The 26,809-nt window shown below is 37.0% G+C and overlaps 1 protein-coding gene across 2 annotated transcripts in view; it reads right to left on the reverse strand.

Moving 5' to 3' along the window:
• The window catches only part of LOC113066065 (transcriptional activator GLI3), a 302,707-nt gene that overhangs the window by 265,795 nt on the left and 10,103 nt on the right, over positions 1 to 26,809 (reverse strand). For both annotated transcript variants that reach the window (XR_003279117.1, XM_026237669.1), the window contains exon 2: positions 5,153 to 5,326. Coding sequence is in view for 1 of the 2 variants with exons in the window: in XM_026237669.1 (XP_026093454.1) it covers positions 5,153 to 5,285 (133 nt within the window). In the remaining variant the exon portion in view is untranslated. The remainder of the gene's footprint in view (positions 1 to 5,152; positions 5,327 to 26,809) is intronic.

Here is a 26,809-nt window from a genome sequence, read left to right on the forward strand (position 1 = left end):
CCCATCCGCGCTCGCGACCGCTCTCACCTCATGTTTGCGGCTGAATGTTCATAATTGATGGATGGACATCTATGCCTGGGTAAAGGGCTCACATGGGCTAAAACACAAATTTTAAGCTCAATAGCATTCAAGGAGAAAGACTTGCAGTCATTAAACAATTGTAACAAAACAATTGTTTAAAGGTAACGTCACCATTAAATTAGAGTTATTTGGACAGTCAAGCTAAATAGAGTCGAGGTGGGAGTCAGGAGCCGGAGTCAACTCTGAAAAACCAAACACCCCTAATTTACTCTTCAAATTAGGTAGTCTATCATCGATAACAGTAGCTCATTGGAAAAGGACGGAAAATGCCCTTTATTTTGTTTGCAATCGTAATGGTACACCACCAATGGCTGATTCAGATTCCCCAACCATTCAAATATTTGTAGGCTGGAATTATTTTAATGATATTCTAATGGACCACTTTGTGACATCACAAACCCCAGAAAAGTATATGTAGTCCAAACAAGTATAACTATATGCACGCTAAACATTAACGTTAGCATGGTAAATGTGATAAATGCAACCATTTGGAGAAATCAGACGTCAGCTTCTTATTCTCTTATCACAATCGTGAATTTATTTAGTAACGTATTTTATCTGTCATAAGTCTTGTCTCGAGAGTTTAGCTCCGCGTAGCCTGTCATAAATATATAATAATGTTTTTTGCTCAGGAGCTTTTATAAAAAGATAGAGCGTCAGCATCACGGATCATTTCAGAAAGCTAACAGCTATACCACCAGCATTAAAAATTAAAATTACAAACCTTTTTAAATAAGTTGAGCTCAAAACTCACTTTCAGTCAGCAGCGAGTCTTTGCAATAACTTGATCTGATGTGGATTATAATCATCATACAAAGGAGAAATATTTATAAATGATGCAAAAGACACGCTAGGCATTAACATTACCAAAGTAAACATGCTAAATATGACCGTTTGAAGAAATCAGACGTCAGCTTCTTAGGCCCCGTCCACACGGAGACGGAGCTTACCCCAATCCGATCTTTTTTTTCCTCGTCTCAAGAAATATCCGCGTCCACACGAAACCGCAAAATGATGTAGTATACATGCCAGACCAGTATGTGGCGCTGTAATTCTGCCACAGAGATACACTAAAAACAGAGAAGAAGACTTGGACTATGCTCATAAACCTTGCGCGTGGTACACAAACGAACATGGAACAATACATTTATTAATCAGTGTTAATGTTAGTTAATAAAAAGACAATCGTTCAGTGTTTGTTCATGTTTTTGTTGCTGTTACGGGACGTAGAGGTGTCTGACTGGAGGGAGACGTGGGCTGATGACGTCATCGTTTCAGAAAATATACAGATTAGCCGTCCAGACGAAAACGCAAAGACGGCGTTTTCAAATTTATCCACTCTGGGACCCGGTTTCAAAAAATAGCGGTTTCACCTTGCGAAAACGCCATATCCGTGTGGACGAAACGCCTATCCCAGGGGTGCCCAACCCTGCTCCTGGCGATCGACTGTCCTGCAAAGTTTGGCTCCAACCCTAATCAAACACACCTGCCTCTAATTTTTAAGTGAGCCTGAAGACCTAAATTAGTTGCTTCAGGTGTGTTTGATAAGGACTGGAGCTAAACTTTGCAGGGCAGTCGATCGCCAGGAGCAGGGTTGGGCACCCCTGGCCTATCCGATAAAAAATTTGTGCGTATTCACAGAAACGCGTCTCCGTGTGGACGGGGGCCTTATTCTCTATCACAATCGTGCATTTATTTAGTAACTTATATTATCTGAGTTTCATAAAGAGATCATAAAAATATAATAATGTTTTTTGTTCGGGAGCTTTTATAAAAGTAGAGATATTATCATTCTTTCTAAATGTGACGTATAGGCTACTGTGATTACAAATAAACAGAAACAGACTTGACTGAATAAGCAGGCTATTTTCATAAGCGTAAAAAATAAATAAATAAAATAGAAATACATTTATTTCTGTGTGACTAATAAATAGTCATTCATTATTATCAATGTATCACTTAATCTATAGTAAAACATTGATGCTTTTTTATTTAAATATTTAACAAAGCATGCAAACAAACGGCCACTTTTATCATGTTCATTTTGTGATCGCGCTAGTTCCAGTGACTTATTTCTTAGTTTTATGATAACTTCTCTTTGTTGGTGAAATGATGAGGTTGTGTGACGTTGTTCCTGAGAGCGTGGGTTTTAGTGAAGCACAGCGGAGCTTCAGGCTGTGGAAACCATGTGCTATTCTGGGCTCAGTGCTACTGGCCCGAAGCTATTAGCCCCACCTGGGCCGTTTTAAGCCCTGGCTCGCACTGGCCTGACAGTGGAAACACTACTATTGGTGCAGCTGTGGCAATGTAGAAGTGGTAATGATTCTCAACAAAATAGGGCAATATTTGAGTGTTACTTGGATGGTACTTTTGACATCCAAAAAAATAACACACTTCACTTTAAACAGTTGACCTATCGGTAAGCCCTTCCCCTCAAATGCAGGTGAGCCAATGGCAGTCAACTTCTTTATCAGTTGCATGGAGAGCGGAACTCAGACATCTTTATATTTCAGTGGTATAGAGTAACCTTGGAAGATCCAAAGCTTCCATTGGTTTGAGGGTGTTAATGCTATGAAAAAATAAAAAAATAAAAACCTATGTGCTTGTGGTACTCGTAACACTGATTCAAGGTATCCTAAGAGGATGGACAATATGATTTATTTTATTACATTTCCTAAACTCGAACAAAACAGAGCAAAATGGCCCTTAGCATTCAGCTCCAATCCCAATAAAGACAAAACTTTCATTTTCTGGTTGTCATATTTCATTAAAGTGCCCCTATATTGCCATTTTTAAGGTTCCTAATATTGTTTTGGTAGTCTCCTACAATAGGTTTACATGCGAGCAAGGTCAAAGGTAGTTCTCTCAAAATATCCATTTAATATCACCTAATGTTCCAGCGATTCTCAAACAATTCATTTGAAGTAATTCAAAGATTCAGTCTCTCTAAACCCCTCCTTTCTGTTAGCTTGCTCTGCTCTGAATGGTCAGATGACCTAAACTGTTGTGATTGGTTTACGGCATACAGCGGTGTCGGAAGCTATACGCCTATTTCAATAGTTCTGTATTCTGAATGCTCTATAGAAAATATAAACATCTATTATTTATCATCCTTACAGATTGTGATTCAGTGGAACAGCTGGCCCAAATAAACAGGATACGGATCCATCTTTCAACAGCAAGCGTTTTTGAATCCCGCACTGAACTCCCGAGATTAGAGAAGCAGTTGTTAGTAGAATGACATGTCTATGGGCTGGGTCAAGTTGTTCGCGGCCGGCCAATGTAGAACATAGGTGTGCATTATGCAAATGTGTTATCCCATGACGGAAGTGGGATTCGAATGTCTATAGTGTTATTTTGCTGACAAATGTTGAGAGAGCCTTACTGTAGCATAAAAGCACATTAATATAATGCGCAAGCATGAATCTCAGATACACACTGCTCTCTCCCGGAGAGAGTGTGCGAACCTAAAACATATCTCTCTCACACTCAAACTGTGTCCAGAGCACTCTCAAATCTCTATGTGGTCATGCACTATATAGATATTAATTAATTTTGCACCTGAATTAAGTGTCTCAATATAGATTTGTGCAGGGCATTTCCTTGATTTTTTATTGTTGTATTTTTGTTTTAACAAACTAGTTGTTGTAGCTATTTTGTTTTACTATATCTCTTTTATGTTTGTATTTTGATCTTTTCTGCAAATTCATATATGCATCTCTCTGTAAAATAGGCTACTTTGTAAACACTGTTTTAAAAGGTACTATATAAATAAAGCTTTTATCAATCAGATCTCCACAACTTAACGATGAAAATACTGGGTGAAATATAATTGTCGACTCAGCCTGGAATTATTTTGACATTCCAAGATGGATCTTTAATTTCTTTCCAGTTTAATAATATTTAGCATGATGAATGAAATGAAATGTAGCCTATAGAAATGGTCAGGAATTAGGTGCTTGGATGGTTTGTACATAACCTCTGTCCAACTGGTTGGTCTCTGAGCAATTTATCTAAAAATAATATATTCTAGCCTTTGGCCCTAAAGACTTTATATAAAAATCAACAATGTTATGTCATAATATGTCAGATAGATACCTCAACTGAATTCAAAATCAGTCAATAAATTATCAGTTGGTATGATGGCAATATTAAGTAATAACTCAAATCAACATCAAATGTAAAAAGAAATGTAAATGATGCAAGATACATGATAACAATACATGCTCTAATATCATTGCTGTTTGGATATTTATTGGGAGCTTTTTTTTGTTCAGTTCTGGGTTTGTTTTTTTTTTGTTTTTTCATGAAAACTCTCTTAATACTAGCTTTACATTTAATGGCACTCTTCTAAAACATTGAATATACAGTTATGTGACAATTGCATGTAATTACATTGTCTGCAGAAACATTAAACCTATAGAATATAATGTAATAATGTTATGGAAAATATGAAAAATGAATTATAGTGTTATATATCAATCCAATTACACTATATATATATATATATATATATATATATATATATATATATATATATATATATATATATATATATATATATATATATATATATAACAAACCTAAATAGTGAACTGTTCTCACATCATGTACAGTGTAAGTAAAAAACACATAAATGAAGGTCTACATTTCAGTGCCTCTCCATATTAAACTAGTAAGATGTAAATTAATATAATCGTTCTCTGTGGTACATGAACAGTGTTGATCCAGGATGTTGTCATCCATGACTTCTCTCGCTTGCATTGTGATCTGTAAATCCTCGCTTCGAGGTTACCCACCACATATATTATATATATATATATATATATATATATATATATATATATATATATATATCTTTTATATCCCTCCACAGAATATTACATTTCCACTTGAATGGTGGCCCTTCTGTGTCCAAATTTGTGCAAAAAATATAGTGGGACAAATTTTTCACATTGACAGCTTTCATTGTGAGACAGTGAGCAGCTCTGTTTGTTTGTCCGAGGGAGATTTTACTGTGACAAGTAAGAGAAGAGATTAAACAGAAGAGGTTAAAGTGTTGAAGCTGTACCATTGGAGGTAGTGCTGGAGGCCACGGCCTTCTCACTAATGTCTGCACGGGTGGGTGCGCTCTTGGTGGCTACAGTGGTCTCCACTTTCTTCCTCTTCTCTGCTGCAGAAATGGTCTGTGACTGGGTTTCCATGACAACTGGGCATTCCTCAGTACCTCGTTAAGACAGGATACCTGAAGGGTCATGTAAGGAAGAGTTAAACTTAATAAAAGTAAACAAAAATAAACATACATTACAACATTAACAAATAACACGATTAAAAACAATCAATTAATCAGTTCATATACTAAACATGACAGTGTGTTTTTACCAACTTCCCAATTCCATGTATTACATTAAATAATATGGACAACTATAAAAAGTTTTAAAAGGTAAAAAGGTTCAAATTTGTCTGTTTTAATCTTAATTAAAAAAATAAATAAATAAATAAATAAATAAATAAATAAACGTGACACTTTAAAATAAGGTTCACCAGTTAACTACTTTAGTTAACGTGAATTAAGAATATTTTTGCTTATTTTTTGGTTATGCTACTTAATACACTAATTTTACCTTATTGTAAAGTGTTACCCAAAAGAACATCACTAATCGTTTTCTAAGTGAGAGGAGTAGGTAAAACACTCGAGTGTGTGTCCAATTTCATCTTGACATAACACCTATTAAAATTTCTAGATTACAAAAAAATAATTTATTAAAACAAAAAAAATATAATAATCATAAAAATAATATTTTGTTTGTTTGTTTTTTATTTTTTTTATTTTTTATTTTGCTGTTTTCTATCTTACAGAGGAGATAGTTTTTCCTTTCTCTGTTCATTCACTTCTCATCCCAGAAAAAGAGAAGGTGAAAAAGAGTGAGGACACTGATGAGATATAGACTGAAAAAGAGAGGAAAAGAGAATATGCAGAGAAAAAAATGGAACGTACACATTCCTGTGGACAAGCAGATACAGAGAGCCTGTGTCCACTCAAGCATGGCTGACATGTCCTTTGTTTGCTCTATGGGACCGCCAGCCTGTCATCTGCACCAAATAAGACTAGGACCTTTTCACCCATAATCCACTGAATTGGCCTGTGCCACCTAATCCCACAGTTGTTCCTGAATTCCTCGCTCTCTACACTATTTCATCCATCTCACCCTCAACAACACTTTCTCCCACTTTTTGAATTCCTTTATTTAATTCAAATCCAACACACTGTAGGTGCAAAAACTGATTCCAGATGAAAATGTTATTGCCCTTTCATATTTTGGGAGACAAAATGGCAAAATCAAGAGATGTTATAACTTTAATAAAAATGAGACTATAGTTGACATATTAGCTAATGTTAGATCATAGCTTGATACTTTGTTTGAGAGCATTTTAATACTAGATTCATACTGGTTTATGGATTCATACTAGTTCATCCTAAAATCTCAGATGTGCTTATCTTAAAATCGAGTAATTTCTTCTGAAACTCTAAAGGAGACTTTACTATTACTAGAGTGTTATAAAAGTCTCTGTTTCATATCTTTACTAAGATTAAGGGAGGAAAAGGGAAATATTAAAGAGATCTAATTTCTTCCCTACTCATTATGTGCTCATTAGGTTATTGTATCATCAGTCTGTTCATAATTTAATACTTTACATTTATTTCATACAGGTGTATTTCAGTGTGTTGGTCAATATCACAATGTGTGAGGCATGAAATTAATAGATGAGATTATGGCCCTGGAGTATGCACCAGGATGTTAAAGCCTGCTATCTAAATGCCCTGAATTGAAGAGGCTCACAAGAGTACACATTAAAATCAGTGTTTCCCAAAATAATTGTAAATTATCATATTAATGCTTATTCCTTGCACTGACAGTGTTCCACACCCAATTAGCTGTGGGAAAGAGAAAGGGTGTTCGATTCTGTGTGCTGGTCCATAATCCTTTCTAACAAAAAGAGAAGCGATTAAACAGGTTTAAAATACCACAATTCAGCCTTATCAAATAAAATAAAATAAATAAATAATAATAATTTTTAGGCACATTAAGCAAATCAATTTAACATAAATTATAAGCTGTGCTGACAAAATCCGGAATTTGAAAGTCAGTTGTGAATGGTACATCAAAGTCATGAAATTGAAACACACTTGAATTATTAAGAGGCTTGATCAAAATTCTAATTAGTTTACTTCAGGGTCTCCATTTAACCTTGCAATCATGCAAACATATGTTGCCTCCAATGGTTATGCATGCTTCTGATACTTGTATAGTTCTTATAATGCCAGCTTCTAAATGGTGGGATTCAGTACTAAGGTTTAATATTCAGTAATTTAGGTAACATTAAATTATCACACTATCCTCCTGCAACCGCACTGATTAACACTCCCTTCCTGTTAATGATATAACTACCATGCTTACCGTTTCTATTACACTCTCCTGCTCACTCTGTCCCTCCTTGACTTTACTATCAGACACCTGCTCCTCTGCCTGGGTGCCGCCAGCGCTGCCATGGCTAGTCACCTCCATGTGCTATGTTCACCTGTTTTTGCAAAATGTCGTCAGGTACTGTTGGCTTGGAAACTGAAACTACAGAACTGAACTTTTCGGTTATTTTTTGCACATGTTGAGGCATCAACCTCTAGAATTTTTTTTTTTTTTGGCCCGCAACCCCTTTGCGCTTTTGTTTCTCCATCCTAAATCCACAGATTTCTGTCTCTGAGCCACTGACTGCATCGAGACTTAGGTCTCTGCAGAGCAAAAGTGGGTATTTATCACCATGTGGGTGTTTTCAAACTGTTTCTAAATCATGCAATCTAAATGACCCCCCTTACCCAACCCCACCCCTAAACCTAACGTCACTATGATGTCAAACAATCAGGTGTACGTGGCTAACTCAGTTAGCTGGATTTAAATGTTGACGATTTGGCATGATCTTGGATCATTTGGTTCTTCGAAGCTCATCCCGGAGCTGCTGTCATAGCAACAGGTCCGTAAGCTTAAACCTGCTCGGGAGCAGGCTTATTTCATGTAAACAGGATTAGATCGCTTCTTTTCAACCAGAACTGATACTCAAAATATGTCTACTACCACCGCTACTTTATTACAAGAGTATTGTACTAATCCAGGGACAATAATTTAAAATAATAATCATAAAAAAATAATTGAATTATTTAATAATATAAAAATGCTGTGTAGTCCATAACAGCCTACTATAAACACAGCCAGTTTTACTCACTGAAATATTTATTTGTCATAAAATTATTACTTCATAATTGTATTAGAGTCTTACACACATGCTATACAGATAATAGAGTCGTGCATTATTTTGAGTGATGACTGCTATTATAAGAGTGGCTTGATGGAGCGCAGGAGATGCAGATAACATGATATTGACCCTTAAGAAACTTTCATTAATGCTGTCAGGTAACAAATCTGTCCAAATATAAAATGAAATGAATAGATAATTTCTACATTGAAATAAAAATGTAAAGACTGCACAACTATTATAAATTGCGAATCTAAATAATTGGGAATCATGAAAAAAAATCGAATAAAATAAAAACATCTATCTATTCTGTTTCATGTATCTATTATAACATTTATGTAGTTTTGTTTACTTGGCTGTTTTCTTATAAAAGTCCAGAAATTTGTTAAGTTTTAAGTCGGGTGTCATTTTAAATTATATGACGTCATTACATTGCCATCTTGCCACCAGCCAATCGCTGCACTGCTGATCATGGTTTCGAGTATCGATACATATCCCCTTTTAAGCCAACACATGAACGCGCAATTATCTCAGATAACTCAATCCAGCGATAATAATCATACACAACAGGTGTGTTCGAGTAACCCAATTAGCCGGATCATGATTAGCACGATGATATCATCTTGGATGTGTCATTTGATCTCGGATGTAATAAGCGATGTACGAAGAACGGGCCCCTGCACTGGACTGCATCTGACACAAGAAACAGAGGGGGAGGGGTGGAGCCTGTTAAGAGATGATTGGGCAAAAAAAAAAAAAAAAACATTTGCCTTCTTTTGATTATTGAAAGTGGAAAAATAATACAGTTGTATTATTTAAAGTGAAAAAAAAAAAAACTATTACTGTTAAACTGGGAAAAAAATAATAATATGTTATTTTTATTTTTTTTTCAGAAAAGGAAGGTGTAAGAGGAAAAGTGGGTTGTTTCAAGGACAAGTGAACCAAACTCCCTTGTCTCAGCATTGTAGTCCATCGGTGTGTGTTGAGCACTGTGCACTAATAAGATTAGCTTTCCTCTCTTCTCCTTTTCCACTTAAGATGCTTTATAAGTGCCATAGAGAGACTGGGAATGACTTTCAAAGGCAACTGAATTCGCCATGTCTTACATTCCTGGGTCACAAATGTGCAACGATGTAATCTTAATGCTTACATGGTCCCTCTTTTGCACTTGCTGCTTGGGAGATAAGAATAGAATGATGATGAACACGCAACAATACCAAACCTCCAGTGAGCATCAACTCCTTGGTTTATTAGCTGCCTTGTTTGTTTGTATGTTCTGCCCGCATTGGTTTGTAAACTGAGAGTGAGTGAGGAGATACAGAGAACAAGAGTCTCTAAAGATGTTAATTAAGCTTTTCATCTTTTTTTTTTCTTCCACTAGTGTAGAGAAGTTTATATTGTCTTACGAATGCTCCTGACAAGATTTATTTTCATGCTGTACCACAGAGCTCCTGAGTAATGGTTTGCATCATTTATTATTTTAGACCAGGGATGAGCAGTTTTGGTCCTGGAGGGCCACTGTCCTTCATCTCTAATTAAACACAACTGCCTGTAATTGTCACATAATGCTAAAGACTTTGGTTATTTTTTTTTTTCTGATTTATTTTCATTTGAGACAATGCATTTGGGAAAAGCAAGTTCAGCTTTTTACTTGAAAGCTTCCAAATTTATGCAATCTAATAACCAAAAGCATATAGGTAAATGTGGTTTTATTAACAAAGTTCGGGAGAAGCACGATCAGATAATCATCCAATTTGGCACAGGTTCATCTCGTTTAGCTAATCATCTTAATAGCACGCAAGCGTATATATATCCAGTCTTCCTACCTCCTGTCCCACGACAGTTTTTCGGCAACCCTCCTCCACCCCAACTCCTCACTTCTAATCTATTTATCCCAAATTAGGGATAGGGGGAGTTATTTGGGTTCGGGCTATGCTCCGGGCCCGGACCCCTCTCCCAGGACAGCACGCCAAAATATGCCTACTATTTGCCTTCAGATTAGATGTAAGGGTGAACTCGTGAAATGGCTGAAGGGTTTGCAATGAAATTGAATCAGCAGGTAAAATAACATGGTCAGTTTCAAAGTCAAGATACACTTGGTGTAGGGCGATAGAAAATACAGTTTGTAGAGTATAAAAACCATTACACCTATGGGGAGTCCCCACCAGGATGAACCAGACTGTGTGTGTGTGTGTGTGTGTGTGTGTGTGTGTGTGTGTGTGAGAGAGAGAGAGAGAGAGAGAGAAAAGACTATGATAGGCTGTTGATGTCAACTTTTATTGTTACAACTAACACCATGTAGTGTGACATATAGTCCCAATAGCATCAACAACTGTATTAATCTGTAAATATATAGTACTGTATACATATTTAAAGTAATATAAAACATGTAATATTTAATGGAGTAAAAAGTGTACTAGCACCTCTACATTATATGCTTTGGTGTGTGGGGGTGGGGGTGGAGGGATCCCCTCTCATTCTACATCCAGTGTTTTTGATGCACACGCTGTTGGGTATTATTTGAATGCAGAGTTCAGGAAGCTGAGGAATAAGAGAGAGAGTTTCCTTCGCTGATGCAAAGCATCCAACCTGTGTGTCTTTCTCTTTTTTGTCCACCTCATACACACACAATGCTAGCATTGACTGAGATACATAGTAGAGGTGAGGCCACTAAGGCTTTTAGGGGCGTCTCGAACTTTCGGAGCACACTTCAGTACCTGTCACATCTCAGTACATCACAGTAACTCACAACAGGTACTGTTCAACTCTAAACACCAGCTCACTTACAACTACACTCACATATATCTAACCACTCTACTCTGGCTATACATCAACAGCTGATCTTAGACAAATTACATTCAGAGAATGGTCTTTCATAGCTCAAGAGACTTACAGGGTTTTTATACTGCAAATAATAAACAATAAGTTATATTTTTATTTATCTTGTATTATTATTATTATTATTATTATTATTATTTAAAAATCCATTATCTTTGTTTTATTCACAATTTATTTCCTATAGACAGCTCTATGTTTCAATTACTTAATATGTTCATGCACAATGTTAGCCATCCAATCAGACAGTCAAGCACAGAGGCCCTTATTAGCGCTATTGGTGTAGCATCAAGGAGCAAATTATCTATCCCACAGCTTCATGATTCATCAAGCCAGAACCCAATCCCTTAGCAGCTACCCTCTGCCAACAGTTCCCCTGAAGAAGTCATAATGTTTACTTAAAGACAGGCTGCTGTCCCCACAGGCATTCTCTATTAGTTCTTATTAATTCCTACTCAGAACCCAGCAGCCTTGCCATTTACAGTTTATTACAACCCAGAAATTAGACTAGATGAAGTCATCCTGAAGCACAGGGCTCCGCTCCTGAAAGAACAAATGGGGGTTGGGGGGAGTGTTCTTAGGGTGGCCATGTGTGCCGGTCATACAGGACACATCCTGGGCCTAAAACATCCAAAGTAGTTTGAACAATATCATCCAGGTATTGTAAATAATCAACCAATCGTGGCGTAGCAGAGGGGTATTCTCCCTTCTAAAAGGAGGGAGAGAATAGAAGGCCCCTCTTTAATTCAAATAGCGAGGGGTGTTCATCCCCTCCTGAGGGATAGAACAGCTGGTCCCTACAGTTATAGCAGCAAAGAGTGAGACTCGATATGCAGCGAGTCAGCTGCCTAAAGTTTTGGATGCAGCCAATGACTACTCACTGGTGATTCCCGATCGTTTTAGAGGACAATTACTCTTTGTCTCCTCCTGTTGTTTCAGAGAATAGTACACCAGGGTTCTTACACCTTCCAAAGTAAAATTCAGGCACTTTCATGCACTTCCAAGGACATTTAAATTTTCCTGCACTTTACAACTGTGGTTATTTACCTGTTTACATACATACAGCATTGTTATCTAAAGCACACACACAGATACAAACACACACACACACACACACACACACACACACACCTTACTTTGTAAATCATTTGGATTTTTGTAGGCAAGTGCAAGTGGTGCATTTGGACCGGTATACACATTTTGTATGATGTCCTTAAATTTGAATGTCCATAGATTTTAGTGACAATGACAGTTGAACAATTTTGGGCTATCGTTGACTGAAGCAGCAACCTCCAGTAAGATATGGGACGGCGTCTGTTAATAAAGAGCACACTGCTGCTTATTTTATGAAAAACAATGATTGATCATTCAGTAAGAAAGCTAATTATTATGAACCAATGCACTGCATTTTCAAGCACTTTATCTAAATTCAAGCATTTTATTTTGTTTGTTTGTTTTTTTAAACCTTAAAAAGACTGCATTAAATTTCAAGCACCCGTACGACCAGGGCCAGATTAACACTTTGTTGTACCCTGGGCAACAATATTCAAGGGCCCCATCAATCACGACCCCAGGATCACCATAATATGGTCATATACAGAATGTATTACTGTAATAAACAGTAAATCTACTCAATACTTCAAATTCTAACTGTCATCAGGTGTATTTTGATTTGCAAATATTTAAATGCTCATAGAACTACAAATACAGTACTATGTCCCCTAACAAAGACATTCACTCACATATGATGCTATGAAAACAAAACACATCAGCATCTGTATAATCTGGTAAAATTGACGCACTACATTGAGAGGGAGGGAAATATACTCCATTTTCACAAAAATGAATGAATAAGCAACCACTTTCAAACCATTGTTTATTTAACAACATTTATTCCCAATAGAAATGTATTGAATTGATAGAGCTATAACAGAAGACCACAGACAACACATCAAGAAACAATTTGGTTCTCAGCTCATTTTAAGCAGAAATCACCCTGACAGGGTGACCCTGTTTCCCCAGAATTCAACAAGGCAATCAAGTTATTAGTCCAACACAAACAATTTGAAATCTGCCAGTTATCCCTCCACAACAATTTACAGCATTTTAATGAATCTGGTACCTCAAGGAAAAAATAAATAAATAAAATGCAGTATCACGATTATCTGCTCATAAACATTTTTATCCTAAGCTCATTTTAACTTGTTTTAAAATAGAACAACATAACACAGCACAATTAACCAGTTAAACATTTTAGTGCTACATAAACATTTAGAAATCTGTCAATTTCTCTGAAGAAGACAAGACAGAAATAAATGCTACATAATCTGGCAAAACACACAATTTTAGTCCTAAATAATGACGAAGTGCATGTTTGAATTTGAAATGCTCTTCGCTCTCAGGGCTGTAAACGTAAGCTGGCGGTGTAGAAAAGTCCTGGCTAGCTGAGTTGTCCTCGTCGTTGACGGAAGCTGACGGAAGCTGACGGAAGCTGACTTAACAGATCTGTCGGCAACATTAACAGAAGTGAAGAAATTACTTATTTTAGGTATATACTTTAAATTTTCTACGTTTCTGATGTCCTTTCCTTTTTTAATTTCCGCTTCGCACTCCCACTTAGCTTCTCCATTTCAGATTTTTTTCTGTTGTAGCAACGCCTGACGTAACCCGCTCCAGCGTAACATTTGACCCACATCATGCGGACTGACCAATGAGGAGAGGGTCTTAACTTGAGGCCCTCTCTTCATTGGTCAGTCCGCATGAGACTGACTCTCAACCGCTCTCAACTCACGCTCAAAGTCATAGGCAGCGCAGCGTCTCTCTGTGCAGCGCACAAGCCCGTGTTGAAAGTTTGTTTAATATAAAGCGGGAGATTACCAGATACAGTATTTTGCTCGTGCCCTTGCTGCCCTGGGCCCTTTAGAGGTCTTGGGCCCCTGGGCAATTGCCCAGTTGCCCGCATGGTTAATCTGGCCCTGCGTATGACCCTGTACGACGGCTAACACAACAAGTATTTATAACAGCTAAAAAGATCAGCATGCCCCTTTAAAACAGTATGACATATATCAATACAGCATTATCCCTTGTCCAGATAATTTTTAGCATTGATACAAGCAAAATTACAGTCTGTACATTTAAGTATCAAGCACTTTATAGATACACTAGTTAGCTTGAACAACAGCATATCACTGATTTAACACAGTGTGTTGAAATAGTCGGATAAGTTTAATGAAAGCATCCCCAAAAGAAAAGCCTGAAGCAGCAGCAAGTTCCATATCGACAGCCTTAACAACAGATAAACAAGGTGTAATTATATAAAACTCCATAGTCGTCGGGGAAGAAGGAGGTGGGAACTGGCGCACAATCAAATAACACTTTAATATTCAAAATAAACACAAAACAGCGCAGCCCCTCGCGGACGACTGGTGCGCGCAAATAAAAACCAAAACATAAAATATGTCCCAGGCTTGGTCCTCTCTCGTCCTTCACTATAGTCGCTCCAGTTTTATATCCTTCCATCTCCTACGTGGGACTCGATACCGGCGGTGGGGCACAGGTGTAGTGATTGGAGATGCCCACGCCTCGTTCCCACACCTCTCGGCCCCGCCCCACTAGCCACACAAGGCTTGTTGGTAAATTTAGCTGTTACTGTTTTCAGTGAGGTAATACGAAATCATGCATAGCAAACATAACGTCTCGGGTTACGACTGTAACCCTTGTTCCCCGAGAAAGGGAACAAGAACTGCGTCAAACGACACTTTGGGGGAAGCCCCTCAGCGTAGCGCCTCTGAAGTATGAATGAAACTAAGCCAATCTTGATTGGTGTTGCGTCATGACGTAATGTGTGACGTCATATGCGGAAGCTATAAAAAGGACACCGGCACACAACAGAGACAGCTTCTGTGATGAAGCAAGCGCTCCCAGGCAGGGGAGGTGTGGCAAAAAGGGAAGCAGTTCTCGTTCCCTTTCTCTGGGAACAAGGGTTACAGTCGTAACCCCAGACGTTCCGCTTCGAGGGAACATCGAACTGCGTCAAATGACACTTTGGGGGAACGAGTACCCACTATGCCACAATGAGCCCTGCCTGTCCCAGTGTGAAGCTGCACACAGGCCACTTAGGACGAGAGCACAAGGGGGCCAGGTGTCGATGGAATGTCCAGGCTGTAAAATCTAATAAAAGTGTGAGGGGTGGCCCATCCTGCTGCATTGCAGACCTCCTAGATGGGGGCCCCTGAGAGGAGGGCTCTAGAGGATTCCATGCCTCTGGTTGAATGAGCCCTCAGGGCCAGAGGTGAAGGCAAATTGCGCACCTGGTAGGCCATAGATATAGCTTGGAAAATCCAGTTGCTAATAGTCTGTTTGGAAGCAGGAAGCCCCTTCTTGGTCGACCCAAAACAGACTAACAACTGGTCTGACTTCCGCCATGAGAAGGACCTCTGGATATATATTTTTTGAGAGCTCTGAAAGGGCAGAGCAGGTGAAGTTTCTCCTTATCCGCCGTCACATGAGGTGGAGGATGAAAAGCCTGCAGAACTGTAGGCCATGCCACATTAGACAGCACCTTGGGCAAATAGCCTGCCCTAGGAAGTAGGATGGCTTTGATGTCGCCTGGAGCAAACTCCAGGCACCCGTCAGATATAGAGAGCACCTGGAGATCTCCTACCCTCCTCAGAGAAGTAATGGCCAACAAGAAAGCCACCTTAAGGGAAAGGTTCTTGGCCTCAACCAACCCTCCGAGAACCACGGCCAGGTCCCAAGTGGTACAAGCCGCAGGTCTCATCCTCCAAGCCCCACGGAGAATACGTACGACCAACGGCTGTCTCTCCAGAGGCCCATCACTCAGAGGAGTGTGGAAAGCCGAAATGGCAGCCACGTACACCTTGAAAGTGGACGGGGTAAGACCAGCTGAGAAGCGATCTTGGAGGAACGATGTGATTGAACAGATACTATTCAAACTGAACTGAGCTGAATGATGTCATCATTGAATTCAATGCTGAACTGACTTTAATTATCATTTTGCATTATTGACACTGTTTTCCCAATTAATGTTGTTCAGTTGTTTGGACAATCTTTTTTGTTTAAAGCGTTACACAAATAAATGGGACTTGACTTGTAGTCATAAAGGGATGTATATGAAGGTATATCACAGCCCTGATGTGAAAAGCTAAATCTTTCATTTTGTACACACAGACATTGATAATAAAAACAGTGTTTTGAATTGGAAGTTGTAGATTAATAGTCACAAATGTGTAAAATGACATTCACACAAAGAAAATAACGTACACAAATATTTATGACATTTACTTTTTCACTTTACTTAAGTTTCGCTGCACAACGTCAAGTCGTTACTTATAACCTCTCAGATCTGGCAGTACAAGTTCAAATCCTAGCGCTATGACTTTTGCTACTCCTTTTGCTACTCCTTTTGCAGTATTCCTGTTGCAAAACTCACTTGTGCACTTGTACATGCAGATGTGCCAGAGCAGTGGGCTTTGTTGCAAATGGACACATTTTATGTGTCTTATGCATATGTATCAGTTATTTGTAAAAATTATTTTCACAGAATATCCTTAGCTTTTACAGGATTTTAAGACTAGATTCATATTGTCATTCAGGTATATCAGGTATATCCCACTGCATCTCGCTGTACTAGAGTTGCAACATAACTCTGTTTTTATTATTTTTATGTTTTGTATGAATAATTTAAACTTCTTCATTGTGTTAAATTCCTAATTTGCTTGTCAGTAATGAACCTTTTTAAATATGCAACACAAACACAAAAAAAAAAGCTTATAAAAATTGAGTGTTTGATCATGTCTAAATTAGAGATGTTCCGATACCCTTTTTCTCTTCCCGATACCGATTTCGATACCTTGGCTCAGGCTCAGGCTCAGGTGTGTATCTGTATATATATAGCCCTGTGTAAATTGCTTGAATTTTATGGTGTGCTTCAGACTGATCCGTTAGTAAAACATGAACAACTATAGTGAACTACTGTATTCATTACAGTATTTTTATTATCTGACATGAATTTGACAGTATTATTTGTTTTACGAAATAAAACAAAGCGAAAAATAACAAATGCAGCCAAAAATCTAACACCGCAAACTAAAAAAGGTATTTTAGTTGTACAATATAACTGTATAAAAAACTGCAACAAATAAGTCTAGGAATATAAAAATGACATATTAATCAGATAATCTCTTTACAACAAAACAATAAAAAAAGGCATAATTATTATTATTAATAGAGACGTAAAAACAGCGTCAAATCAAAACAGCGAGCTCCCGCGCATCTGCGCCCGTTACCCACTGAGATGTAGAATTTGCAGAAGTAATATTTAAATAGTATTTTGCAGTTTAATATTCACAGACACTAGTATATATTCGGCTACTGTCTGGAGCCCTGCGCTTTGACTAACACGGAAGCGACTGAACTCAGCTGCGGGTACGTGAATATACTTGGGAGACGGTAACTACCGGTACTACAGAGACATACTGCTAACCACTGATCTATAATATAGAAGAGGCTTCACTGTCTGTTGGCAGTTTAGAATGCGATGAGCGATCCAGTCATATATAGATCACTGCTGCTAACGCGTTTTCATTTCTTCTTGTCTGAACTAAACGGGTTGCTTGTGGCAACACAGCACAACTTCCTGTGTTTGCAATGCATTCTGAGCAGGGAAGAAGAACCGCTAGCGCTAGCAAAGCTAGCGGTCATAACTAGGTCTTGTTTAAGAAAATGGTATCGTATCGGTATATGGGTTCATGTACTCGCCGATGCCGATGCCAGAATTTGTTGTGGTATCGGAGATATTTTCGATACTAGTATCGGAATCGGAACAACTCTAGTCCAAATGTACATTAAAAAGCAAAACCGATGCATTTATTAAACATCAATAAGGCCAGTGGTTAAACAATGGCATTGCATATGAATATTATCTTTCTGGCCGAGAAGGGTCTGGCTGCAGACTTGCACTTGCACTCTCAGACTTGCACTCTCACACACTTGTGCTTCCGCTAGCAATGTCACTTGCAGTCTTTATTTTATTTTATTTTTTGTTCTATTTATTGATAACTTTTTGTTTGGATTGCTCAACATTTTTCAACAGTAGCCAGGCGATGAAGACAATAAAAAAGAAACTAAATTACAATGTCACTTGCAATCGCTACTTGCACTCTCCGCTACCTGTGATGTCACTTTCAATCAACACAAATTGTGCGTGTTGCCAATGGAGACAAGACGCTGTGGATGGTGATTAAATGATTAAAACTAAATTAGTAGACCTACTACTATAATTTAAAGGGTCCTGCAAAAAAATGACAAGACCGGCAAATCCGTGGCCACAGAACAGCAGAATATGATCGCAATGCACAAAGTCTTTTGTTAGGCGTTTTTTAAGCTCCTCTAGCCCCAGCTTGCCAACTTTGGCCCAAGGTTTTTCGTCAGGCCAAAAAACCCTGGCCGTTGGCCCCGAGGAAGCCCCGGCGAGGCACGATCAAGCCCCGAAAGTGACAGTGGAAACGCGACTGGCCCTGGCACGCACTAGCACGCCCGGTTTAAGCTCGATATTGGAAACTTGGCTAATGTCCTGGTCCATTCTGACAACATGAAGGTGGTAGCTTGTATCAGTCGCCAAGGCAGTCTCAGTTCATACTCTATTCACAGGTTGGTTCAGCCGCACTTTTCATCGCCTACGTTTATGGACATAGGGAAAACTCCTCTTGCTGCAAGCAGTTCATTTGAGAGTGAACTAGGGGGCAGGCATGCTGTCCAGGGACAAAGTAGCTCCAGCAGAATGGAGACTACATCCCCAAATAGTCAAAATTAGGGCAGAAGTGGACCTCTTGTCAGAAGACAATTTCACTATCCAATCTAATATTCAAGCCAATGATATGCCCTGGCTCATGATTTGCCCAACACTCACCTGTATGGCATCCCACGAATTGCTCCACTTCCTCAGTTCAACAGATTTTGCAGCTCCCTGAAAGTATAACTAATACAATTTTGGAACCTTCCATTGTAGATCCTATAGCCTTGGCTTATGCATGCAGTGTCATATGGTTGTGAGAGCCCATTCCACCAGAGGAATGGCCTCCTCCTGGGTTTGGTAGCACTATTCTTGAATCTTGAATCATGAATCTTGATTTATTTTGGTGTGGCCGCTGACTGGTCATCGCTGTCTACCTTCACCAGGTACAGATTTTGTCTGCTTAATTCTAGCTAATCCCCTTTGTAAGTGGAGAGGGTTATATTGTGTAGACCTCAGCCTCAAAGGCTTGCGTCTCATTATTGACTCATGCTTACAAGAGCCCTCAGTAAGAGTGCTAGGTTGGCAGAGCAGCTTTGTTCTGCACTTGCTTATATCACAGCGCTATGGGACGCGTTCCCCATAACAATGCAAAAGGAGAGACCATTCAAAAAGGAACTTTCCAATTACTAACATAACCTTGGTTCCCTGAGATATGGGAACAAGATTTGTATAGGCTGCCATGGTATAAGGCTACAATCAAAACAATGACTTTTGCTTCAGTTGAATGTTTCTGATGAAAAAGCAATCAGAGTTGACTTATATAAAAGCACCATTGGTTCATGCAGCAACACGAATGTGAACAAATCAGGCTTTAGTATTAGAATATACAAGTGTTTTCCCATAAGTGTGTCAACACAGTGGTCATTCCCTTATCTCAAGTAACTGGAGCATTCTCTTTCACAGACAACAAATAAATAAATTATGAATCTTCGTCAGTTTCACATCATGTATATTAAATTTTAAAGAGACAGCACTGCTTTTAAAGTGACACCTGCAGCAGTGTCATTGATGTAAATCGGAAATCTCTACCATTACGCATATCTACCATTAAAAAAACAGCTTTATAGGATTGCAAATGTGCTTGCATGTAAAAGTTGTTTCACTTGTGTGTGTGATTGAATGACTGTTCAAGCAGGCAAGTGAGTGAGTGAGTGAGTGTTAATTGCTCTGTAAATAAGAGGTAAATATAGTTGTAGAATCTGTCAGAAACAGGGAAACTAAGATAAGTACAAACGTTCTGAAGAAACAGGCAGAGGGGGAACTTCTATTTCTTCTATAACTTCTATCTCCCCACACACGCTCTGAAACATCTTCCATCTGCAGGTATACAGAAAGACATCGGCAGCAGCAAGGAAGCAGGAACTGTGTCTTACTTCACCTGTGTTCTCCATATCAACACCTAATCATCATCCTCCTCATCGTTATCATCCAAACCGCCATATTAGTTTTCACACACCTATATGCAGTAATATTCTGATTCTTTTGAATATATATATATATATATATATATATATATATATATATATATATTCCAGTTGTAATGTAACTAAACCATAGCCTTTGCATGTAATCAATAAAATAGCTTTCTTTATTGTTCCATCACTAAAGAACCATATGACAACTCAAGAACCTCAAAAAATATGTATTATTGGACTCAAGGTTTAAACAATGGACGTTGAAAGGCATCACATCTTATTGTACAATCTCATCCAATAAAGGTTTAAAAAGCTTCTAACATCTTACTGACACCTATATATTAGAAAAACAAGACATCTTAAGATATTTACAACTTAGGAACCATTATAATAAAAATATAAAAAATAAAGAAAAAACTGAAATGAATATCATCAATGTTTTTATTGATGCGTATAAGAGTGGAACTCATAAGAGAATGATATCAAGAATATATTCAAGTATACAATCTTCTAAAAATCACTCTACATTATATGTGAAAGATAAATGGGAGAAGGAAGCAAACATAATTTTATCTGATTAAGAATGGCTTAATATTTGTAAAACACAGTATACTACCTCCAGCTCAGGTCAGTGGAGAGAATTTTCATGGAATAATATAATAAGATGTTTTATTACTCCAAAAAGAAAATATTTACAGGATGGTAATCTGGAATCTGAACTCTGTTGGAGACAATGTAATAATTCCCTGGCTGATTACTTTCACATATTTTGGAAGTGTCCAGCAATTCAATCTTATTGGTTAAAGTAATCACTGAAATAAAACTGATATTGGGATTTGAAATTGAGAACAGCTTTGGTACCATATATTTAGGAAACATAACAACTGATTTTAGTATTCAAGATAAGTACACTATAAAAAATTGCTGTAGTTTCTACAGCAAAGTTTTACATAATTTTACTGTATAAACATTTTACAAGATGCAGCTGTATTTCGCAATGCATTGTGGGTAAAATAAGGTTTTACAGTTGTTAACAGTATATTTCCATGTCAACTGTAATTCATTTACAAGAAACAGGTGTTGTCACTGTAGTTCCTGCTTTTTACACTAACTTACTGTAGTGTGGCATTATTGGATTGCACGTGCATCATTCAAATCTGAAACCCAGCCGACTGGAGCAGCATGAGAACGATTGAAGATTAGAGGCTTTATTCATAATTCCTGGTAAGTTCACTTAATTATACTTGAGAACTATATCCTTTTTATATTTATTTGAGTTAATGTATAAGCGATATCATGTCACAATAGCCTCCTATCCTGACATTTAGAGAAGTGGCCTTGGTAACTTCTATGCAGTAAACTGGGAATTACTATCATAGCATAGTTAGGCCAAATTTTTTTGGGAAGTTACATTTTCTTATTGAGAGCATTTAAAGTAGTGTTTACCTAACTTTTATCATAAAGCCCAATGCAAACGATTGTCATAGTAACTATACTAACGTTATCTGTCAAAATAACTGACAAACAGCAAAATATGTGAAATTTCATTTGTTTATATGTGTTCACTTGTTTATATGCGTTCAACTGTCCCATGTTGACGTGACACCTTACTATAATAAGTGAAAGACATCTTTATATGCCCGACTGGACAAATTAGCCTGATAAAAAAAAAAAAAAACAGAAAACAGAAAAAAAGACTGAGGAAGCATCGAAACGCGAGACTGATTCTGGTTATATTAACGTTTCATTCAACTTCAAAACAAGCTTAACGGCACACATAAACTCACGGAAAATACATGAGGTAAATGTTCAATTGTTGAATTTATTTATAACATATGATATAAATAGCATCACAAGTGAGCTGTTTTCGTGAGTATCACGATTGCAAATACATAGTTCAATAAACAATTAGTTAACAAATTACTTTACTTACTTTTTAGACACAATATTAACTGTTGTTCTATTTCACAATGAAATAGTTCCAAACAATGATCAAAGCAAATCAATTTTGCTCATTCTCAAATCAAAACTAATCGGTGTTTTTGCTGAATGATTCAGCTTTTTGAACGGATCGGTTCAATGAATGACTCAGTTGATTCCCTCATCAAGTTATTTACTGCCACCTAATGGCAGTTTAGTTTCACGTTTAAAAAGTATCATTGCATTTTTTCCAACATTTATTAATTGTATTTTCAAATATTAATGTAAACCATTAAAATTACACAGTTGTAATTTTGCACTGCAAATTATTTAATTTGATTGGTGGTACAGTTCTACAATGTAATATTATAATTTATAATTATAATTTATCTAATTTATAATAGTTTGTTTATTCTAAAATATATGCCATTTTCGGTGTTAATTTTGGTCTCATTTGTGTAAATGCTTTAAAGAAATCACAAGATTATTTTCTTTATGTCTTGTAGGTGCAAGAATAGCAGCTGATGTGGAGAAATATTTGATGCTTCAAGACTCTGAAGCTGATTTTATTAGGTAATGTATTAATTCTTTAAATAATTTGATAAACTTGTAATTTAGATTAAATTTCATATTGAAATACTGCATTGTAGGTTATATTATTGCTTATATTTCTTAATTTCAGGTCCACCCAGTGGATTTTGACTATTTGAGGGTCAGATGGTTGTGAATTCATACCTCAACTTTGTAGCTGGAATTGGAGTCTTATTACAACTTCAGTCTGGTAACAAGTTTTACTTAAAGGGGGGTGGTGAAATGCTCGTTATCACTCAATATCACTCAATAATCTTGAGTACCTATAGAATAGTACTGCATCCTTCATAACTCCAAAAAGTCTTTAGTTTTATTATATTTATAAGAGAAAGATAGTCTGTACCGATTTTTCCCGGAAAAACACGAGCGCCTGGAGGCGTGACGTGTGGGCGGAGCTAAAGAATCACGAGCGCCAGTAGGCTTTTGCGTTGAGAGCGTTTGGAAGCTGTTACATTACCGTGAGGAAAAAACCATCATCCCAAACAATCCATAGCTAACAGTCAGATTCAGTGTATATTTATGGTCCAGAATCAGATCCAGAGGCTGAAATTTAACAAGAGCAGCATCATCAACGACATCTCTATGTGGTATGTATTGAAACTGTATATATTTGCTTAGCGGTTTTGGAAAATGACTAAGTTCCACTTTATGTCGTCTTTTTTTTTTTTTTTTAAGGTGTACATGTGGAAAGTGCAGTTTGATGCCAACATCGCATGTTGTTTACTTGATGTGCTTACGCGCCGATAGCTAAGTTAACAACACAGAGATATTTGAAGCAGTTTTACTCACTGCCTGCGGTTCCAACACACGATCGTGACCCTTTTTCGTTGGGACTGCATTATCCTTAAGAAATAAACGATATGCAAATCCGGTGTCAAACTGGGCCTTGTTTGTAAAACAGGCATCTTCGAAATGCAGGGAACAAACAAAAACACTTGCACAACTCCGTTGATGCTCTGTAGAAATAAACTCCATCCACTGGTCCCTTAATGCTGTTTTTCTTTTGGTAATCTGTGCAGGGCTGTCTTGCCCTGGCAACCAAAAACACACTTCTTTTGTGACAATTCGCTCTCGCTTTGATCAGTGAATGTCTCTGCTGTGCTCTGCTCTACGGGAGTGCGCGCTCTTCCGGCAGAAGTGCCCTTAGGACCCATATAAGGAAATTCCGCTCCATCTAACGTCACACAGACCCATACTCGGAAAAAACTTTCCGAAACTTGTGACAAACCGGAAGAGGTATTTTTGGAACAAAAATACTCCTTCAAACGTACAACTTAATTTTTGAAACTTTGTCCATGTTTAGCATGGGAATCCAACTCTTTAACAGTGTAAAAAACTCAGTATGCATGAAATAGCATTTCACCCCCCCCCCCTTTAAGTAATTTCATGTGCGAAAAAGGTTACTTATTTAGTTTAAAGGGGTTACTCCACCCCATAATGACAATTTAGTCATTAATCACTGTTAACGTGATTAACAGTGATTAATGTCGTTTTAAACCCGTAAAAGCTTTGTTCGCCTTCAGAACACAATTTAAAATATTTAGAATGAGAACCGGGAGGCTTGCGTCTGTCCTACTGACAGCCAAACAATTCATGTCTAAGCCCAGAAAAGTATGAAAAACATCGTCAGAATAGTCCATCTGCCATCAGTGGTCCAACTGTAATTTTTCGAAGATACGAGAATACTTTTTGTATGCAAAGAAAACAAAAATAACAACAACTTTATTCAACAAAGACATTATTTTTGTTTTTGTTCAAATCAAAGCGTAAATATACATAGAAAGCGTGTCCATGTGACCCAGCTGACACAGAACAGCAGCTGCAGTTTGTGTCCAATAGATACTCTCCAAAATGGTACTACACTGATGCGTAGAGGAGGCGAATTGTTGAATAAATAATTATTTTTGTTTTCTTTTCATACAAAAAGTATTTTCGTCGCTTCATAACGTTACGGTTGAACCACTGATGGACTATTCTGATGATGTCTTTCATACTTTTCTGGGCCTTGACAGTTGTATTTACTTGGCAGTCAGTGGGACAGTCACAATCCTCCCAGTTGCATCCAAAATATCTTAAATTGTGTTCCGAAGAAGAATGAAGCTTTTACGGGTTTGGAACGACATTGAGGTAAGTGATTAATGGCAAGATTTTCATTTTGGGGTGGAGTAACCTTTTAAGTACTGGTAAATGCTGATTGTATTGTATAAGTGGCATTTTGACATTTATTTTATTGCGCTAGTTTCATTCAATACTTAACTTTATCCTGATGCTTCTGCCTGTTTTTGTGTGCAGATGTTTTCTTGGAATCACAACACTCTCTGGATACAAGACAGACACATGGAGGCCAAACAAGTGAAAAAGTCTCAGAGAAGACGGACAACCCTCATGTGTGTGCTCATCTCAGAAAGTTGATGGACTTTCAGTATGTATTTATTAAATTGTCTTTTGCAGGAATATTCTTAATTTAACAGAACATAAGCACAAACAACAGAATTTGTGATTTAATGTTGATTCCAGCATTTTATTTTAATCATTTTCTTTAAAACTTTTTTTTTTTACAAAAATTATACAAATTGTGTTGATTGACCTTAATTTTTATAGAAAGTTAATCTTCTACTCTGAATATGGCTCATTTTTTTAAACATGTATTTGTAGTTATTTCGTGATGCTGTTATTTTTATGATAAGATTTTAACTGTTGATAGACTGAAATTTTTATTTTACCAGTAAAAGCCTTGCAATGTCTTTCTGCCAGTTTTAATAAATACTTATTTGCAACATCATTGACTTTATTCATTTGTAAATGTATTAAGATAGAGCTCATGATAATACATTTATATCAGTATTTTATTGTTTACTGTTATTCTTTAAAGCAGTTTCATTGTTAAATTATTACAACATCATATTGTGTTTAGGGGTATTTACAGGATTTTATTGGCAACTTTAGTTGCCAGTTAAATACTGTAATTTAATTAAATCACAAATAAATGCTGTAAAATATATTTACAGGACTTTATTGGCAACTTTTTTGCCAGATAAATACTGTACTTTAGTGAAATTACAAAATATTGCTGTAAAATAAACTACAAGTTAAATTCAATGTTACTGTAAAAAATACTACAAACTACTGTATTCCTCATACAGCAATTAACTGTAATTTGCTTTGCAGTAATTTCCTGTAATATATTTTACATCAATTAACATCATTTTTACAGGATTTTATTGGCAACTTTTTTGCCAGTAAAATCCTGTAAATTCTACAGTACATTTTTTACAGTGTACCTACTTAAACTATTATTGGTTGCTAGTAAAAAGCAATAACTAAGAAATTGTTGCATGAGAATCCACCAACAAAAGCAGAATGGATAATGATTGTAAAATATATGTATGATATGGAGAAACTCACCTACTCTCTAAGATTAAACATGGATAAATGTTATAAGTACTGGTCAAAATGGTTAAAGTATAGGCGTGTGGATAGAACATTGAGTTATTGAAAGTGGACTGCAATGTCTGTTTTTCTTTGTTTGTTTTTTTTTTTTGTTTTTTTTGCTTTATGAGAGGAGCTTGAAACCTTTATGGACAAATATTCGCCAGGTGGATTTTTATTATTATTATTATTTATTTATTTATTTTCCCCCTTTCTTTCTTTCTCTTCTGAGACCAATTGGGAGAGCAACCCCTGATATGAAGTTAACTGTATATGAACAACATAATGGTATGTGATAGCCCCAGTGACCTGTCTGTTCTGTTCTTTTACATGTGTTGCATAAATAAAAGTAAAAAAAAAAAAAAAAAATAATAATAATAATAATAATAATATTAAGAAAGGAATCTAAAGTTCT

The sequence above is a fragment of the Carassius auratus genome, chromosome 49, assembly GCF_003368295.1.
Source record: "Carassius auratus strain Wakin chromosome 49, ASM336829v1, whole genome shotgun sequence".
NCBI lineage: Eukaryota > Metazoa > Chordata > Actinopteri > Cypriniformes > Cyprinidae > Carassius > Carassius auratus.